The 12,512-nt window shown below is 32.5% G+C and overlaps 1 protein-coding gene across 10 annotated transcripts in view; it reads right to left on the bottom strand.

Annotated features, from left to right (window-relative positions):
• The window catches only part of LOC123691498 (low-density lipoprotein receptor-like), a 174,250-nt gene that overhangs the window by 27,836 nt on the left and 133,902 nt on the right, over positions 1–12,512 (bottom strand). For 4 of the 10 annotated variants that reach the window (XM_045635921.1, XM_045635940.1, XM_045635950.1 and 1 more), the window contains exon 3: positions 4,660–4,782. In XM_045635921.1, coding sequence (XP_045491877.1) covers positions 4,660–4,782 — 123 coding nt within the window. Of the gene's footprint in view, positions 1–99; positions 220–4,659; positions 4,783–8,794; positions 8,967–12,512 lie in introns of all 10 variants that reach the window. The other 6 variants (XM_045635978.1, XM_045635968.1, XM_045635994.1 and 3 more) reach the window with 3 other exon arrangements.

Raw genomic sequence — 12,512 nt, 5'->3', positions numbered from 1 at the left:
TAACGGTTTGACTTTCCACCTGATATGATGATAGCGCGTATGAAATTTTGCGATGATCATGCACAAGTTCCCATGCTCGCTCGTGATCCCTGCCCTTACCACAGTTGTGTTCATCGGAGCCGTCTAGGCAATCCGGCGAGTCGTCGCATTGCCAGGCCGCGGGTATACAGTGACCCGTCACACATAGAAAATTGTGCTCTGGGCAACTGCGCTGTGAGGCTGTATTTAAAAATTCCGTTTACATTCCTACTGTACAACAATTTACAGGCACAATGTATCACTTCATTTGCATTATTGCTTTATTCAAACAAATATTTTCGAATTAATGGCTCTGTTTGTTAATAGTGTTTGTTTTTGCGTATTTCACAATGTTTTGAACATGTAATTAATTCGAAGCAAAGGGACAGTAATTATGAAATACTACATTCTGTAAATCACAAATAATGAGTTTTATAACACTCACATAACCATAAAAAGTAATAGAAATTTATCTGTACAAAAATACAGACTGAACCTCCTTTGTGTGCGTGTAATATATAAATAACAAAGCGTAATAAAGGCGAAGCAATAACGCTGTACTATCCAAATATAAACTTCACACAGATTAATAAATGCTTACGTTAAACAGAAGCGACTCTGGGACGTAATTAATGACGCTAAATAGTCCTTATTTCGAGCATTACGTTGTTCCACGTCGGATCTAACGAGACGAATAAACTGTGACTTAATACAATTATGCTGACAAACTTAAGCTTCTATTTCAACACTCACATTCTATACTATTACGTGACTAACTTCTAGTTATATGTCATTGAGCACACATTTGTAAATAGAGTGAACGAATTTCCTTCCGTGAAACTTATTATTTGATGCGAAAGTTTGTGTATACGAGTAATTAATTTGTTTCACGAGGAAAGTATCACATACTTTATCTTAAAACATAGTTTTACCCAACGGCAAGAAAGCATTACAAGCGTTTATTAAATTTAAAATAACTCCTAATAAGACGACTTAATAGTCATCTCAATTTAAGAAGGAGCACATAATAATCAGAAATTCCGCGTTATTTCAATTTCGCTACTCTTAACGCATAGCGTACAACCAAAAGGGTATCGCATGCGTCTAATGTTTATGTTGGTGAAAGCTTACAAAACATTGAGATCGTAGCCCATATAAAAACCTTTTCCATTACGCTGGGTCGACTTACAGTGAGCGAACAAAGTTGCGGCTATCACAGTTCCGCTGAAATAACACCACATGGTCTTAGCTTTTACGTATTGTTACAAGTTACTTGCAAGCAATTTCATCGCTATTGTTATGTAAGGGCTTAGTTACAACTAAATTGGCTGTTGGGTCGAACATATTTTCAAGATGTAGGTACGTACGCTTTCTCTGAATTTCATAATGTATGCTTCGTTTAAGCTTGGTAGAGTTTAGTTTTATTAATCGACTTCCAAAAAAGGAGGAGGTTATATCAATTCGGCCGGTATTTTTTTTATGTATTTACACCGATTACTCCGAGGCTTCTGAACCGATTTACGTGATTCTTTTTTGTTCGATGCGGGATGGTGTTGAATTGGTCAATTTTATTCGGCTAGGCCCAGTATTTTTTTTTTAGTAGTTGTATTTAAAATGCTATAAAACTATATGTGGGTATGATTGAAGGTCAGATGGTCATTTATAATTTTTCACCACTTACCTGATTACGACGATGAACTTGAATTAATAACTACCTTAACAATTTTTTAACGTAATAACGACGCTATTTCTACTATTTAATGAGTCTGCAACGAGATGCGATTAGTAAAAGTTCCATAGTATCCATTAGTTTAATAAACGTAAAAGAATCTGCAATCCGATTTGACATTATTTTAATTAAAATTAAGTATATATAAAAATAGTTGAACTTTCCTTTAAATTAGATAAAATATCGAAAAATAATTATATAATCTGTGTTCCACTTCTAAACTCTTTTTTAATTTCGTTTAGTGATAAAAGCCACAAAAGGAGACCATTTATTTATATAGTATGTACTAGTGGTTCGCCCCGGCTTCGCCCGTGGTACCTACATGTTTAAACTATCCTATCTCTCAAGTTGGATCGAACTGCACATGGTGTGCGAATTTTATTATAATCGGTTAAGTGGTTTAGGAGTCCAGTGAGGACAAACATTGTGACACGAGATTTATATATATTATTAAGAAGATTAAGGGCCGATTTTTCAATGCCCAGATAAACAGTCTAATAACTACCCCTCGAATAGATTTATTCAATTGCTTATCTAACTCATAACGGCTCGCCTATTTTTCAATCGTGATTTATTTGATGAATAACTATCTGACCAAATATTTCCATATTGGCAGCTCTGCTCTTGGAGTGGCGAAACAAACATATTAAATTAGTCAGGTTAGAGCGGGATAGAGTCAACTTGCAATATGTCAACAACCGTCATTATGACTCACGTCAGGAGTGTATTTTAAGTTTATCTTGTGTTCTATGATTGTTGATTATTGTTTTGATTCGAGTAAAGAGTTTTGATTAAATTTGTGTTAAAATGTATATATTTTACGTTGGAAACGACATAAAGGCAGCGTCCGGCAAATTTTCAATGGCATGATCATCAGTAGGTACTATCAAAAACATCAATTTCAATATGATTTTAATTGATAATTATTTTATAGAAAGAGGCTTTATTGTAAAAATTCTACGCTCTATGTTATTACATACGAAAATATCCCAAATTTGACGCGTCAGTTGTCAACTCAAACGTCTAATCGTCGAATAGCACGCTATCTGGCCGTTGGAGCAGCAGATAGATTTATTCCTCAAATAACGTAGTTATTCGATAGATAAGTCCTATTCGTCTATTGAAAAATTGAATATTTTGTTAACTGAAGAATAAAGTCTATCTAGCTGTTTATCTGGGCATTGAAAAATCGGCCCTTATACGTTAAAAACTTGAAAGTAACGAAATGACAGCCAATTAATATTACTACTGGGATACGTAGGCGTCCAATAACGTAGGACGCAATAATGAGATAAAAAGTACTAGTGTTCTAGCTAGCAGCCTACTCATTCTCATTTCTCGGAAAGAACTAAATTTAACTGTGAAATGAAGATTATAAAAGTGCTAAAAAAGCTATTGCCTATTGCGAGTACTTTTTGCTACATATTTAGGTCTAGGATATAAAAAAAATATTCTTCAATATCATTAATCATTACCAAAAAAAAATGAACAGCTGCATAATCTAAGAGCAATCTAAGTATGAATATTATATAACGCAGATCAATAGGTATATGCCCCATACATAAATGCTGAATTTTGTTATTCACCATATCTAATACACCTCAAAACCTTCCTCACAACCTCAATACATATTGTAGAATAATAAAATTTGAAAACATTATTTGAATATGAAGAAAGAGCAATCAATATTCACGAGCGACATCCGATTCCAATTTCGCGGGTCACTGCGGCCAGGCGACCCTTAAAGAGTTAACAGATCTAAAAAAAACTAAAAGAACATCGCCCGAATCTTTTTTGGTAACGCGTATTGTTATTTATATTTTTAAAATACATGATATATGGCCAATTATATTTATACAGGGCAAGGAAAATTCCGACAGTGAATTGTTCTCCAGTAAGCTTGTTTTAGACATTGGTACAACCTTCAAATACTAAATAGATCAAATAGTCTTCTAATCTTACATTATCGTAATTCAGTTGAATATACGCTTCATTATTTACCACAAACATTAAATAAATTAACGCGTACGTGAAAAGCTTAAATACCTACCTGCCTACGGTTTAAATACCCTCACATAACAACCAGTAATTTTATCGCGATGGTATTTTCTCATTAAGCGTTTCCTCAAATTGTCTACACAAAGCCGCGGTCCATGTATTTCAATAAAATTCTAATTCGCAATTCATAACGAAAGAAGTTTAGGCAAAGGGCGAAAGATTATATTAATCCAGGAACTTCGAGTCGTGATTAAGATTTTAATCCTCGTTGGAAGCCGCGCGAAGGACAAAATACGCTTATACCTTTTAAAACTTTTTCCATAAATCGCAGATAATTTATTTTTTGGGCAATAAAAAGTTATCCATTGTAATTCAAAGAAACAACAGTCCATTTAAATAAATCCATTGTCTATCAAGGTCGGCCTATGTGTGAGAGAATAATTTGTTAGAGATAATTTTCATTTTAAAATGGACCGCGGATCAAGACCCCAATTGCTTTTGTCACATACCGATCCGCTTTTTTTTTTCATTTTTCCGTGGATTTTAACAAATTGTGTGCGTATTTATTTTGATAAAATTACTTTTCGTTTCCTTATCGCTAAAGGCTATGAAAACACGAACAAAATATTTATTATGACCGTAACAAAACATACCACCGCTTATTTCCTACTGATGACTTAACAAAACAAATCGTTGTTCCTGGAGGCAAACGTTCGTAGTAAATATTTATGAATGTAGGAAAAATATACGAGTATTCAAACTGTACGAAAAGACGTAAAATAAACGGGACTCTGGAATAAATTGTGAAACTTTATCGTCCCTATTCCGCACACATTCTGAATAGGGTATGTTTTGACAACGTAGTTATGAAAACCTATGTATTTTTCTGATATTAGCCATAAATAATCACTTACTGCAGGTTCCTGGTTCTTCATCAGAGCCATCAGAACAGTCCTTTTCGTTGTCACACCGCCATGACATCGGTATACAGCGCCCTGTCTTGCATCTGAACTCTGACGCTGTGCACGTACGGCTTTCTGTAAACAAATAACATTTTTAATTAAAAAAAATCCCGCATTTTACTAGAGCTTAGAGTTTGGAAAGAGGAATTGCCTGGCTCAGGCAACCAGAGCAAAGTGATGCTTTGATACTAGTGCTATTTTGTAATGGTGCGAACGACAGATTCAGTACTTAGTCAATAAAAATGTTTATATCTTATAATGAACAAATGTATGACCACGTGATAGGATATTTAAAACCAAATACAACTGTAGGAGCAATACCTATTAATTTTTCACGTGTTATTTATTATAATTTCTTACCACATGAAAGCGGTTATAAAACCATTCCCACGCAAATTGCAAACAAATAAAGCGATCGATAAATATCACAGCTCCATAAAACATTGGTGGAGAAAAATTATCGCTTTTATCAAAGGTGATTTTCACGCTACGAATGGCAATTTGTAGGCAAAACGCACACCCTACGAATCATTTCAGTCGGGTGCGACCCCGAAGCATTCTGAAACCCGTGTAATAAATTTGGGCGTTCCCTCAGAGACTGTGATATCATAAAACTGCTCTGTGTATGAAGATTGAGCGTTGCCCTAAATTATAATTGCAGCGAAATTCTTTTGCATTCTAAAGTAATGGATCTTTGTGTCTGTCTAATCTCTATTCTATGTTAATAAACGTTATACATTTTTGTATTACTTTGATAAAAAGTACATTATGCTATTAGCTACTAATAAAAGTATGATTTAATATTCTATAAGGATACAACCTCAAAAATAAATTTTCGAAGTCATAAAATAAGTTGCATCAAGGCGTATTTAATTAACATTATAAATACTCTACATTCTTTTTTAACAAAAACAAACAGTGATATTTTACCATTTTTTATAAATTTAATGCACTCCATATTGTTAAAGATTTCTCATTACTGAAAACAACAAAAAGTCTAATCAAATTATAATCATATTCATTATTATCTCACAGAAGCAAAACAATCAGATAGTGTCTAGTGCTTGGAATTATACACATTCTGCTACCTCCATACAAAGATATCAGAGTACAATACAGAAGATCAGAGATAGCGGTTAATTAATCCGCTAGATAATATAAGGTTCCATTATCGGAATTGTAAATAGCCATCCCATTGGTCGCATTGCAGAACATTAAGAACTAATAGAACTTTATTTAATTCGGTAAATTAAGATTGTTATACGTTTATTAGTGAAACTATCCGTGTAATGAGTTAGCTATTTAATATTACTTTATTCAAGGTAAGTTTTTTATTTAATAACTAGCTGTGCCACGCGGTTACATTCGTAGACGAACCCGTAGGCAAGATCAAGTATTTGTATAGCTCTAAGCTCTAACCTATATTACTGTAAAGTTTTATGCAAATCTATCAAGTAGATTTTTCGTGAAAGAGTAAAAAACATCCATTCATACTCACAAACTTTCGCATTTATAGTAGGATCATGACACTAAACACTTTGATAGATATATAAGATAGATAGATAGAAAAAGAATAGAAAGATAAGATAAGAAAGAAAGATAGATAGATAAATAAGATAAATTATAGGCAGTAAGAACCATTCAAGTAGGACTAGTAGTAAATTGTGACTATTATACTATATAGCTAAACATAAATCACCTTGTATTTGCAACAAAGCCTTTTCTGATTGGAAGATGATTAGCGCCATTTTCACGTTCACGCGTACGTTATTCAAAGGTAAAAAGTAAAGCTTTCTTAAGTAAAAGCATTTTATACTTGACAGTGCATTCGTTTTTTCGTATACCTACATTTGAATATATTTGCTTTGTCATTGTTATGTTAAAAAATTTACATATTCGTAAAAGGAAAAAGTAAAAATAGTAGAGCCAACTCTGGTAGATATTTCTTTTTACGATAGATTCCTTTTTCCCAACGGATAGTAAGTAAGAGATAAAAATAAGTCAAATTTTAAAAACCTATAATTTACACTAGAGACAATATCACCATATCCAGAATTTTACATTGACATTTCAACTATTTTCAACCGTAAATAATTTCTTCCCAATCGTCGCCACTCGAACCAAAACTCTCACAGAATAGCTTTTACGATTGTGATGCTTCATTCAATATCGATAACTGTGTTATCATGACCAAAAGACTTCCTTTATTGACTTTATGGCCATTGGTCACGCAGTTCTTTCTATGTTACAATAACTGTAATCCACTATCTTGCTTTCAAAAGGAACTTTTCATGATAAAGGTCAATAGAGTGTATAATATAGTCGAACAAAAAAAAAATCTTCTGAAATTATTGTTGTTATAACGATATTAATTAATAATTGATTTATAATAATTAGATAATAATATTATGTATTATTGAGCATAGTAGAGCGGTCTTTTTAATAGTGCAAATATATCTTCACCAAAATATTGTTGTTTTTAAACAGGAAACAATAAACGACATCTTAAGAGAATCCTACAACAATGGTATTTTAATATTACATTTATAACACAGCGACGAGGAAGACAAACGACAAAATTTAATTATATCACGTGTTTTCTTAACATCAGCACACAATTGTTTTAGGATAACAGGGGGAAAGCTTTCTACCAAATAAGCATTTTCATCCAAATATTCCCTCGTCATGTTGAAAATAGGCTTTTTGCGTAAACTTCAAAGGAACAAGTGTATCATCAAAGCATTTTTAGTTTCAAAGAACGTTCTAACTATGCACCCGGCACATACTTGTAATACGAATCCAAAATTAGACTCGCATATTCGCTAACAATTTCAACCATTGGGTATATCAATTGAATATCCAATATGAACGAAGCCTTTTCAATTAGCTAAAAGCTGCTGTTCTGAAATTTGAAACGTCTAAACACGCCGGCGCTGTAGAAATATAAGGCCAAATTGTCCCCAAGATGGCAATAACGTAGAAGCTGGGAAATTGTATTACCGGCAGGCAATGGCGATGAGTGCATTCGTTACTGACGTAACAGCCAGCTTTGCACTCTTGCACATACAGTGTAGCACCGAGGTACCGCATGTACACGTGCCTCTTATCATATATAACGCTCCAATCTTATGCCCCAACTTTTGCGCAGCACCTACAAACTTGGAGCAGTATGCAGATGAGATGCTACAACAAATATTGCAATTACACGCTTCGAACAAGAGTCGTTTCATAACTTTGTCTCACAAGATTGCGCTTGTATCGTTCTTGTGCATTTAGGACATAATAACAGAGTTGTAGACAACAATAACTACGCGGTTATACGTTTCATTTCACATTGTCGACAAAAATTTATACAAAGACAATAAATACATCAGCAATAACATTTTTATAACATGTTATGTTACGATTCATTTTTAAAACATTGTTATTTGTTATCATTAAATGGGGTCACAATATATTGTATTCAGAGATCACTTATAGCCATTAGTCTAAACAGCTTTAGTTTTCAACTTCACATAAGTGTAAAATAATACCTAATCTTTTATGTCGTCTGGACGAACGCCTTTCTAAAAGGTCGTTGCTCTAGCAATGTATCGAATATTCAAGAAATTCAAGGAAAGTTCAAAGAAAATTCCATTTTATTAACTCATATATACTTCTATTGAAAATCTTTGAGCACGAATTTCTATAATTCGTTCATACTTCATAAAAATCCACTGCGGTAATATAATAATAAGGGTTTGGGTGCCATCGCGTCACAACGAATTAAAACTTTTATGAATATTAGGTACTTATTCTGGTTGTCCAATTATATTGCCATTTGTTCCGCACTAACCTTGATAGTACTTTTACATTAATAATAATATACGTTTTATCAAATTATAAGTATTATTTTTATCACTTACAATTTTTAATAAAAAAAGAAACACCAATTAAAAATAATGATCAATTGTGTGATCAATCTATCAAAGTTATTTCATTTTACTGATACGTGCCTCATTATAAAAATTTAAAATATCTTCTCACATTAAATATACAGTATAACTATTTATATTCAGAGTAGTTGTAAGTAGTCTGGAAAGCTTACCTGATGATGCATAATCAGTAGCTCTTGTGTAGGTATCAAAGTCGTCGTCATAAATAGATGCGCTGGTATTCAGCAGCAGAGACAGCAAAGTAAACACATAAATCCAACAAACAGCCATTTTTAATCACTTATAACCACTGTTTTTAGAGAATCGATCACACTGTGCCGTAGCCTGTTGGTTGAATGTAAAATATTATTGTTGGCTAACAAAAAATGCAGATGTGTGTTGTTTCATTACGAAAAATTCCAACGATATCAGCATTTAAAGTTTTGTATCAAATTACGTATCGAATTTCGTCAGTACTGTAAGTTTTGGTTTTACTTAATTTTTAATACGAAATGTTTCATTTAATTTCATAAAGTATTTACGCTAGACGCTCAAAGTATTTAATATCTTTCAATTACTATTATAAGCAAAGTAGGTACATTAACTTATTTAACCGTTTCATCAATGATATCAGCGTTGGAAAACCGTTAAAATTTCATTTATAAATCAGTATTAATTCAAATTAAAATCAGGTAAATGAACGGGTTAATCTTTCGGGCCTTTGTCCTCCGACCTCAAAGGTTGTTTAAAAGTTTGATAGACATTAAAATATTATTCAGATTAGATTCATATTTACTTAGTAAAGCGAACTTGTTTGTGCTTTAATATTAAGAACGGATTCATAACAAAACTTTTTTCATCACACATATAATATTTAATATAAATGGAACGTGTTCGGAATTAGGGATATATTTTTTCACATTTCAGCGAAACCTCATATCGTTAGTTTTATCGAGTTTAACTTTCAGAGAAATGTGATAAGTATTATTATCCAATTTGAATACAGTGAAATCGCGATTTTATTCAACGTAGCGCAATTTTTCTTATAAATTGAAAGCAACTTTTAGACATTTTTATTTTGACGGCATCAAATGCAAATTATAAAATATATTTGAAAAATATGAATAATAACGCGATACAACCGAGCACTAAGAAATAAAATAATTAGAATTTGAATATTTTAGAAGTCTTTTTTTAATATTTCTTATAATTACTATTATAATTTCTCTCCCTGTTTAATATTTTCGAATACATATAATATATGAAAGTTAAACGACACTTAAACTAAGCAGTTCGCTGATGTCACATACCACCAATCCAAACTTTAGTCAAAGGATCTTTGCTAGACCTCAAGTATAATTTCAAGTTGGTTTAGAACGGACTCGTGGTTATGTAAAGTGGGGATAAATATTAAATAATTACTATCAAAGGCCAAAGCTTATTCAGTCAAAGCCTTCCGGGATTTAAATTATTACGAGAATATGTATTACATGAATAATTATGTACGGCCATTCATTTTTCATAAACCACCATTTCACATATTTATAAGTTATCAATTTAAATTAACTCACCAGTGGTTTGTGTATTCGATTATTCAGCATTTCAATTTTTGATATGAGTTTTAAAAAACGATTAAATTTATCGTAAAAAAATACAAAATAAGAAGGCTGAAATTGGTAAACAGTAACCATAAAAATATCTTAATAAAAATCTGTAATTGTACTTCGACTTAGAAACGCCTGAGGTATCATTTATAGGCCTCTTCGAAGGATGTATTCTTATAAAGAGGACAACCTACAACACAAAGAGCTGAAACTTGCCACGAATCGGTAATAAAATATGGTTTATTATAGCGTATTCTTTTCCGAATTAAACGCTATTCAATGGAGAGTTACTGAGTGAAGCTGAAAAACTTGCTTCAAAAAGTGGGGCTTTGGTTGGGCGTCAAATGAACGAAGTTTCCTTTTGAGACGGACGGTATCGACCAGATTGCTGATAAAACGTGGATTGAAATGCCTGTAGATCTGAATGCTTGACATTCATTCGTTCAAGTATTCATTCTTTACACCCTTAGCTCGTTGAGTCGTCTAGATTATTTATTAGCTCTCTATTTGTCATATAAATATCAGTGAACGTAAGAGATGTTACGTGTACGCTTCTGAATAGCGAATGTTTGTGATCGTTGTTTTGTTTAGGAGAACGATGTTTACCGTGTTTAACAGTATTTACTCGCATTGTTTCTGAGAAAATTTAATGTTAATTAAAAGCTTTTGAAGATTATTTATCTACTCTACTGTACAATTTGAATGAATCAAGATAAACATTATACCAGACTACATCGCGAACACTAACTAACCTATTTATTAAAATTTAACTCAAAACCATTGAATCGATTCCTTAAAAGAAGAATAATGATATGATGAAACATGACATTTTTTTTTTATTTTTATCAGCATATGTGCTGTAAATTTTAAGTGAAAACCTTAATTCAATTTGAAAGAAAGTTTTGATGTTTATTTTTCGTCTTCTAAAAATATTTCTTCATTTTTATTGTTTATATTAAGGAAATATCAATTAATAAGTTTAAGTTACTGCGATTATTTTAACCCATTGAGCCCCAAGCGGCCCGATCGGTCCCAGACACAATAGATTTTCTATTGTGTCTGTGGTTCCGCGGCCTGAGTTACTAGAGTGCGTTTCACGAAAGAGTTCCCCTGCCGTTATATTGGCATACCTGACTGTCAAAAACGAAAATATTTTTTTTAATCAAAAATGACAGAAAATATTCTCCTTTCTATACCCGGCGCGGCCTAAGATGATCCCTATGACAGTTCGTCTTAGTGATTGCTCGTATGATGGATCGTGTCGATACTTTACTATTTTATAGGCAAAGGCGTGGTTTGCATTCAGCCACGTCGGTAAACATGTTTTTACAAATATTATAAAATGAATTTTTAACGTCTATTATGTAAACGAAACGGTAAGTAAAACGAAAGTTTTCCAAAACATAAAAATGCACCTTATCATTTTCTCGTAATTTTTAACCCGTTTAACACAGTGTATATTATTTTATCATGAAAATGGAATCCCCCATTTAATTTTTCTATAACTTATATTATCATAGGTAAGTAAATTAACGCGAACGGAAATTAATTAATTAATTATGCTGCGATCTTCTGTTCCATTCAATAGTGAATGAACTTTAGCTTAAGCATGGAAAAAATGTGAACTCGTTTCCATTATCGAAATTTGTTTATCGATACTTTCCGCACTAGTCGATAAATGCCAACGATGTAAGTTTTGAAGGACGTAAACGTAAAGTCAGTTTGATATAATTTCTCGTAAATGTTAAGAATTGTTATAATGCCAACGGAATATCATTGTAATAGCATAAAGCTACGTAAAAATTAATAAATGCCATTTTTAGACGCCTCCAATACGTTTCTAATTTAATGGTGACGCCATTACAAGTTTGTCTCTTGAGAATAACTGTCAGTGTCATAGGGATCATCTTAGGCCGCGCCGGGTATAGGCAGCCGACCCCGTAAGATACGGGTTAAGGCTAGGAAGAAAGGAGAATATTTTCTCTGTCATTTTTGATTAAAAAAAATATTTTCGTTTTTGACAGTCAGGTATGCCAACATAACGGCAGGGGAACTCTTTCGTGAAACGCACTCTACGTATTGATTATTTACAATTATTTAAAGTATCTATGTATATTAACTATCATTCTCTATTAAATTCAAATAATAATAATTCCCTCGACAAAATTTCAATTCCTGTCGAAATATTACAAGGCATTACATATTCATGATAAATAAATCGCCCCTGTTAGTGTAATTTGTTTGTCTGTACTTGTAAATGACGTTTGCAGTTTATCAAATTGAACTG

Source organism: Colias croceus, chromosome 1 (genome assembly GCF_905220415.1).
Source record: "Colias croceus chromosome 1, ilColCroc2.1".
Taxonomy (NCBI): Eukaryota; Metazoa; Arthropoda; class Insecta; order Lepidoptera; family Pieridae; genus Colias; species Colias croceus.
Note: the sequence above shows the minus strand (reverse complement) of the source record. Positions and strands in the feature narration are given on the sequence as shown.